At 54.8% G+C, this 7,859-nt stretch overlaps 2 protein-coding genes across 2 annotated transcripts; one reads left to right on the plus strand and one right to left on the minus strand.

Annotated features, from left to right (window-relative positions):
* Nucleotides 1-866: 866 nt before the first annotated feature.
* LOC119339747 (heptahelical transmembrane protein ADIPOR2-like) lies at nt 867-2,901 on the plus strand. The gene is made up of 3 exons (XM_037611685.1): nt 867-1,251; nt 1,344-1,491; nt 2,011-2,901. Exons 1-3 carry the CDS (start codon nt 947-949, stop codon nt 2,680-2,682), a joined length of 1,125 nt encoding a protein of 374 aa, XP_037467582.1. The 5' UTR covers nt 867-946; the 3' UTR covers nt 2,683-2,901.
* Nucleotides 2,902-4,770: 1,869 nt separating this feature from the next.
* LOC119339425 lies at nt 4,771-7,046 on the minus strand. Its single transcript, XM_037611490.1, has 2 exons — nt 5,153-7,046; nt 4,771-5,032 (listed from the first exon to the last, which is right to left on the minus strand). Exons 1-2 carry the CDS (start codon nt 7,044-7,046, stop codon nt 4,953-4,955), a joined length of 1,974 nt encoding a protein of 657 aa, XP_037467387.1. The 3' UTR covers nt 4,771-4,952.
* Between the last annotated feature and the right edge of the window lie 813 nt (nt 7,047-7,859).

A 7,859-nucleotide genomic window follows, 5' to 3' on the forward strand; every position in this document is an offset into this window, starting at 1 on the left:
TGAATTTCGCCGAAATTTGCCATGTTTAGCCAAAATTTAACTACTTTTTATCATAACTTCGCCGAACGGTCCTTTTTTTTATACGCGCCTGGGGGCGGCCCTGGGGGCCGACGGCTGGGAACCGACTCGCCCCAGGGCCATTTTTTGCGCCGGCTCAACCCCAGGCGGCGCTTTTAGACGCCCCCTGGAGGCCAACGGCTGGAGATGCCCTTATCTCCGAATTTTTTTTGGAAGTGTCGCTGCCGTACGACCTGCCAAGCAAAACCAGAGTCGATCTCGATGCCACAGTGCCCAGGCGATGAGTCAAAGGTCAAAGCCCCCCCGGTGCGTCATCTAGACTAGAGGGAGAGGAGAAAGTAGAAGCCGCCGTGGCCCATCACGCCCGCGGCAACACGTTCCTCGCGCCATCCTCTTCTCCGACAGCTCGCCAACCTCCCCAACCATCTATCCATCTCCGCCGTCCATCCATCAATGAATCCGCAGCATTTATTTCTCCCGCCCTTGGAACATGTCAACGCCGAAATTTATTATTAGTCTGGACGCTCTTTTAGTCTGACAGCTCGTATTAGTATATATTTTTTGTTTTCTTTTGAGCTCATAGAAATTCGCTTCCAGCACATGACCTAACCAAATTCCATCAGGGCTGCTCTAATCTGGCTTATGTACGTGCTAGAAAAAGTTTAGCTTTGTGTAACGAGGTTACAATTCCGCGTCCCATCAAGGCCGGGCCCACGAGACAGCCTCTGTTCTGTCCCGGACGGACCATGCACTGACACAACCTCTTTCCAGGGTCGACTCGGAGCTGCGGACGCGCAGCATATAAGCCCGCCCCGCGGCCTCCGTCCAACGCCGTGCCCGCCCCGACCTCAAACTCCCGTCGCCACCCGCTCTCCTCCCCTCTCCTCTCCCCTCCCTCTCCTCTCCTCGCGCCGGCCACGATCGAGGCATGGCGACGATGACGACCACCACGACCACGAAGACGGCGCTGCGCCACCGCGGGTGCTGCGGGCACGCGCCGGCGCCGGAGGACGACGGCGACCTGGTGGCGCTGTCGAGCGCGGCCGGGGAGGAGCTCGGGAAGGAGGCCGCCAGGTGGGCCGGCGGGCTGCCGCGGCTGAAGCGGTTCGAGGAGCTGCCGGACTACCTGCGCGACAACGAGTTCATCCGCGGCGGCTACCGCTGCGAGTGGTCCGTCCGCGACGCGCTCCGCAGCGTCTTCGCCTGGCACAACGAGACGCTCAACGTCTGGACGTGCGTCCCCTCTCTGCATCTTGTTTCTTGCATTGTGTTTCTAGTTCATGTTCCCCTGCTTGCGAACTGACTCCGGTCGTTGGTTGATGCAGCCATCTGGGGGGCTTCTTCCTGTTCCTGGGCCTCGCCGTCGCCGGCCAGACGGAGTGGCGGCCGACCGGAGCAGCCGCCGCGCCGGGGTTCATGACGATGGTGATGACGTCCGCCAACGCGTCCTCGTTGGCGACCAACAACAGTTCGGTAAGAAAACGAAAACTCTTTCCTCACTCGACGACTAATCCAACCGCATCTTCACTAGTTTTCCTTCTTCTTTGTTGAGATCGCATCTTACTAGTTGGGTCAGAACAGACTACTAGTCGCTGCACGATGAGGAGAATTCTTCAAGCCTACCTGCTCTGTTCCTCTATGAAATCCAAGTGGAGTAGCATCATAAACTGGCCCAAAAACAATTAGCTGGACACCTTAGCTAGCTACACACAGTTGGGCATGCTCTGTATCGACAACGAAACTAACTTAGGTGAGCAGACACACACTGACCGAGCTGGAAGGCAGCTGTTTGTCGGAGGGAGGTTGTGGCGGTTAATTAACGAACCGCATTATCTGGTCCTAGACTGATCAGAGCATATATCTGTCTGATATCTTATGAGTCCAACGACCGGCAGCCGCAACGACCGATCAGCAATTGAACTTGTCGTATCAGCTCCAATGTACGTACTATACTGCAGATTCTTATGGTTAATTCTGTTTTGGTTCGAGCAGAGCATGGCAATCCAGAGCGCGCTGGCGTCGGGCATGGGCGGCGCGGGGCACGCGGTGGCGCGGTGGCCGCGGACGGTGTTCGTGTTCGGGGCCATGACGTGCCTGTCGGTGAGCGCGGCGGCGCACCTGCTGGCGAGCCACTCGCGCCGCTTCAACCGGCTCTTCTGGCAGCTCGACTACGCCGGCATCGCCGTCATGATCGTCGCCTCCTTCTTCCCGCCGGTCTACTACACCTTCCTCGGCAGCCCCGCGGCGCAATTCATCTACCTCTCCGCCATCACGCTGCTCGGCGTGCTCGTCGTGGCGGCGCTCCTGGTGCCCGCCCGCTCGTCGCCGCGGCTCAGGCACCTTCGCGCGGGCCTCTTCGTGTCCATGGGGCTCTCGGGCGTCGTGCCGGCGCTGCACGCGCTCTGGCTCAACTGGGGCCCCCCGGAGTGCTACCTGGCGCTGTCGCTCGAGCTGGCCATGGGGCTCGTGTACGCCACGGGCGCCGGCTTCTACGTCGCGCGCGTGCCGGAGCGGTGGCGCCCGGGCATGTTCGACTGCGTGGGGCACAGCCACCAGATCTTCCACGTGTTGGTGCTCGTCGGCGCGGTCACGCACTACGCTGCCACCGCCATCCTCATCGGCTGGCGCGACGCCCTGGCCGCGGCCGCGTCGGCGCTCTTGTGACGTCGCGCGTAGGATGTGATATGATATTCATGTTATCATGTACGCGTAGGCGTAGGGTGTGCCATTGATTCGTTGATTCTTTGAACATGTATCACATGATTTTTGTGCTCTTGGCTTCTTTTACCGTCACTTTGCACTCTGTATTTCTGTAACGCTGAATGGTGTACAGCAATTGAGGTGCAAAAGGAAAAAGGGACCAGCACTATGATTTTTTTTATACTTGTATGAATTCTTTGTTCCTTTTGGGTGCGAACACGAATGCAGTAATGCAAATTTTTGCCCAAATCATAATTCATGCATCTGAATCTGTGCCTGCCAATAAAATATGCCCACAAGCAGGATGCATGAGCACCATGTCATACGCCCACACGCTGTCTGCACATCTACAGTTGCCTATGATATTTTACTGTAAATCTTCTTATTTCATTGAGATTGAAATTTAATATTTGTGCAGCTACATATTTCAACTGTTAAGCTAATATTTCAAAACAAAGGGTTTCAAATGACTCATTCAAAAAAACTGACTAACTCAATTCATAAAACCAATTTCCCTCATTCTAAAAAGTTGATTTCACTCATTTAAAAACGTATAATTCGGAATTTTTGTATAACTCGTTTCAGTCATTTCAATTAAGAGCAAGGTTTCAATTAATAATTTTTTTAATTTCAATCATTTTGACTCTACAATGTACACCATGCATCATTTTTTCTGTATAATTCAGAATTTTTGTATAACTACTTGTCACATATGCATACCTTTAGTTGTCGTGTGTGGTTAAACCATAGTTGCCATGTATGGTCAATCATAGTTGCCGTGTGCGATTAACTAGTTGCCACATATGCACATAGGGCTGAAAAAAAAGCTCGAAGCTCGCGAGCTAAACAAGTAGCTGGTGACTCGGCTCGAATCGACTCGAACTCGAAGAATAACGAGTCGAGGCGAGCTTTAGTTTAAGATCATTTATGGACCAAGTTAAACGAGCCAATCTCACGAGTACTCGTGTAACTCGTTAGACTCGATACAATAGATCAGCCACTCCCAATACAAAGAAAGATCGGCCATTAAACAACCTACGTCCCAGGTGCACAACCCAAGGCCGAGCAGTTGAAGGCCTAGCCTCCTAGGAGACTCACGCGTTACAAGAAAATTACAATTGTATAGTGATATATATGTTTAATATATACATAATCATTTTTATCATATTTGAGGGCTTTATGTTTATATCTTAAATGAGCTTAATAAGCTAAACGAGCCAGCTCGCGAGTTATACTGGTCGAGCCAATCTAGGGTTTGAGCTCGTTATAGTAACAGGTCGAGTCGAGCTAGCTCGTTTACGAAACGAGCTCTAGCGAGTCGAGCCGAGCTGGCTCGACTCGGCTCGAATTCCAGCCCTATATGCACACATGTAGTTGCCATCTATCACCGTGTGTGCGTCGTGTGGGCGCAGAGCAGTTTCGCCCACATGTTCAGATGAGGGTTGTTCGGGCGAAGAGCACCCACACGTGTGGCACTAAATGATAACGTCCACATGACGCTGGGTGCTTACATGGCTCTCCACCTAGATGTTAACTGCTTCAAAATTCATGCAAATGAATCGAACGGCATCGAGTACGTGTGGGCTTGTTGATAAGTGCCACACGCGTGGACGTTATCATTTAAGAAAAAGAATGCATCTCTATCAAATACTAGATGAATGGTTCCCATTCCCACATGGATAACGTAAAACATGACGGTTTCTCCGAAGAAGAATAATGTTAATTCATTTCTAAGGCCACGTTGACGAAGGCATACACGATTTATAGTTATGTTTTGGATCCAGACAGGAATCGTATCAAGATCATCAAATCTCTAATTCTCTGTTGGCTGGGCAGCTGATGTTGCTGCTAGCCCATCCGAGTTTAAGTCCCGACTTGAACGCGTGGTGCTCACGGAGTTTCTTCTAAAAAAATACCAACAAGGATTAGCCCTTGGGTTGGTCTCATTTTTTTTTTAATTCTCCGTGGAGTACAAATAAGAAAATCGCACAGACCACAGAGCGCAGCAAAATTTCAGCGGAATGATAGAATTACTACGAGATTCGTGTCCATTTCCAAACGCCCGTCCATGAGACATGACAGAATATTTATTCGATAGCTAACTAGCTAGGTTCGAAAAGCAAAATCGCAGTTTCAAAAAAAAAAAGCAAAATCGCTGCAAATTGTTGAGAGAGCAGAAAACAAAAACTAGCACACCCGATTGATTATTGAGAGAGCACGTAGTAGTCGAACGATCAGTCGAAGACGACGAGCTTCTGGTACAAGGGCCCGGCGATGGCCTTCTCCATGACGGACCTCGGCGTCATGGTGACTTCTTTTCCCTTCTTCAATTCCTTCTGTTGTTCTTCTTCTTGTTTCGAATTCCCATCTCCCTTTTGTAGTTCTTCTTCTTCGTTTTCCTTTTGTAGTTCTTCTTCTTCCTCTGGGTCTGGGCCGAGGAAGAGCTTGAGCATGTTTTGGGAGAAGCCGCTGACGAGCGCCACCCCCTTCTGCTCCGACGTGACCGGCACGGACCTCGAGTCGCGCAGGTTCCAGAAGACGATCTGCGGTATGGCGTCGGCGTACCCGGCCTCGGTGTACTTCCTGGTGATGGCCTCGTAGTCGGTCTCCCACGGCCTGGCCGACGCCTGGTCGAACTCCATGTCGCTGAACACGAACACCTTCTTCACCATGCTCTCGGGCGGCAGGTTGCCGGCGACGGCCACGTGGAGGAGCTGGTCGAACACGGCCTGGAAGTCGGTGTTCATGGCCCAATCCATGCGCTGGATGAACTGGGACTTCTCCCGGAGGGTGTCGCCGACGACGTGGTGCAGCTGCGGCCGCGTGCTGAAGGTGATGACGCGGTGGCGCCACGGCTCGTCGCAGAGCTCCGAGAGGAGGAGGCCCAGCGAGACGCAGACGTCCATGGGGACGCCGTGCATGCTGCCCGACACGTCGCAGACGGCGAGGCAGTTGTTGAGCTTGCCCAGCGCCAGCAGGTCGTCCACCGTGCGCTTCCACTGCAGGTTGGCGACCTCGGGGTCGAAGTAGGCGGACGTCAGGATCTCGTGCGGCAGCAGCGCGCCCGCCGCGATCTTCACTTTGCCGGCCTCGACGTCGGCGAGGTAGCGGGCGAAGCGCGCTTGGTCGTAGTAGACGAAGTGTTCCTTGTAGTTCTTCATGGCGACGGAGGACACGCGCGTGTACACCACTTTCGCCCACTCGCCCGCCGAGATGAAGATCTCGGGGAGCTTCAGGGCATGGCGGAGCGGCACGTAGGCTTCCTTGCGGAGGCGCTCGCGCACGCGGTAGGCGTAGTGCGCGTCCGGCAAGTCCTCTGGAAGATCGCGGGAAGAGCCCTTGGGGAAGAGGCGGCGAGCGATGGCCTCGCAGATGAGCGTGGAGCGGTCGTAGCAGCTGTCGATCGACGGGCACCATTTCCCGGCCAGCGAGAAATCCATGTTGCCTGCCGCGAGCTTCTTCAGGTCCTCGGCGAGAAGGTCGGCGAACACCTCCGCCGTCATGTCGTGCAGGAGGCGGTAGTTCTGGTCCCGGGAGTACCTCTGGACGGCTGTCGCCGCCGCGTCCGCGCGCTTCTTCCTGCGCGCGACGGCGGCCTGGGCGGCCTCCTCCAGATCACGCCTCTGGCTGGCAGCAATGCGCGCCCTCTTTGTGCGCTTCTTGTTGCGGCGCGCGAGCCCCGACACCTCAATCCTCCGGCCGTGGCGCGGCGTGCGAGATCGAAAACGGGCGAAGCGAGCGAAGGACGGGTGGGCGCGCGCGCGGGCCACGAGCCCACCTCCCTCGGCGGCGAGGCGGGCCTGCTTCCCCGGCTTCCTGGTGGAGACGCCGCCGTGGATGATGCGGTGGAGGATCTCGGGGAGGTCCTTGAGGTAGCCGAACTCGGCGACGGGGCGGGCGTTGAGGGCGAGCGTGGCGGGGTGGGAGCCGTGCATCCAGAGCGCGGCGGCGTAGAACCCCTCGCGGTCGGCCTTGCCGGTGCCGCGCACGCCGCGGAGGTTGCAGGCGAGGCGGAGCGCGGTGGTTGGCTCGGCGGCCCAGGCGCTGGCGAGGAGGGACGACACGGACGAGGCCGGCGTGCCTGGGACGACGTGGAAGAAGAAGTCGAGGCAGGGGTCGCCCGAGGTGGCGAACGTCGGGGAGTTGTTCTCTGTGCGCGTCTTGGGCGGCGGCGGCGGGGCAGGCTTGTTGAAGTTGGCGTCGAGCAGGTCCAGGAACTGGTCGCCGGTGGGGGCGGCGGCGCGCGCGGCCGTCGCGGCCAGGCTCTCGATCGGCGGGCCGCGGAGGGTGCTGGAGACGGCCCTGCGGCACGCCGCAGCCGCCGCCATGGTTGATCGGTTTTGGGGGCGAGGGTTTTGGCTCAGGGTTTTTGGGAGGTTTATATCGTGTGCAGAATATGGGGAGGAAATGGCGCGGGTTGTTGGCGGCGAATATAAAGCGAGCGGTATAGAGGCATCCAATCGTGATCGCCAAATGTCCACCCTTGTCTGGGCTCCTTCTTTCGTCTTTTCTTTTATCTAGATTAATAACAATAACCATAGATTTAAATAGTTGCAAAAAATGCAACTAGTATTATAGACACCGAATGTTCAGCTAGTTTTTTACATCCATATAGATCTCGAAAAGTCCCAAGTTCAATTGTCTCTGTCAGTGTCAAACCTTAATTTTTGAGCTCCTTTTCACCCTCATTTTAGACAAATCGTTTTTACATGGTAGCACAGAATGTCCTGAACAACTTCACCGCATTGGGATCCAAGTTCGTTGCCACGTTTGCTCCTAGGAAACACCCTTGATAACAATCCTCTCCTCGAGCTTAAAATTCTTGTTTTGCATCTCCATGGACATGTCAAACCTCTCCACCTTCTTTTCTTTGTTCATCATATTACGCTTTGGCACATGCCTCCTCCTTTGCTATGATGTCCCCGAATTAGTCCAACATCTTGGCCACCGCCACTTCTAACTTCTCTCCCCCCCCCCCTCCCCCCCTCGACCTAGCTAAACGGGTGGCCATTGCAAAGCCCTCCCACGGTTGGATCAACAACATTGTCATCAGGTTTGCCATCAACGATCTTGGCAGAATGGGCAATGCTTGCCTACTTGCTTTGTTTATTCAACCATTAAGCAACAATGAATCAACGTGA

This window comes from Triticum dicoccoides, chromosome 7B (assembly GCF_002162155.2).
Source record: "Triticum dicoccoides isolate Atlit2015 ecotype Zavitan chromosome 7B, WEW_v2.0, whole genome shotgun sequence".
NCBI classification, from domain to species: domain Eukaryota; kingdom Viridiplantae; phylum Streptophyta; class Magnoliopsida; order Poales; family Poaceae; genus Triticum; species Triticum dicoccoides.

Coding starts and splice junctions, on each gene's coding strand:
- LOC119339747 (XM_037611685.1), top strand. CDS start 947: ATGGCGACGATGACGACCACCACGACCACGAAGACGGCGCTGCGCCAC. Junction 1,252..1,343: donor GAGACGCTCAACGTCTGGAC/GTGCGTCCCCTC, acceptor TGGTTGATGCAG/CCATCTGGGGGGCTTCTTCC. Junction 1,492..2,010: donor TGGCGACCAACAACAGTTCG/GTAAGAAAACGA, acceptor TGGTTCGAGCAG/AGCATGGCAATCCAGAGCGC.
- LOC119339425 (XM_037611490.1), bottom strand. CDS start 7,046: ATGGCGGCGGCTGCGGCGTGCCGCAGGGCCGTCTCCAGCACCCTCCGC. Junction 5,033..5,152: donor CATGCTCAAGCTCTTCCTCG/GCCCAGACCCAG, acceptor AGAAGGGAAAAG/AAGTCACCATGACGCCGAGG.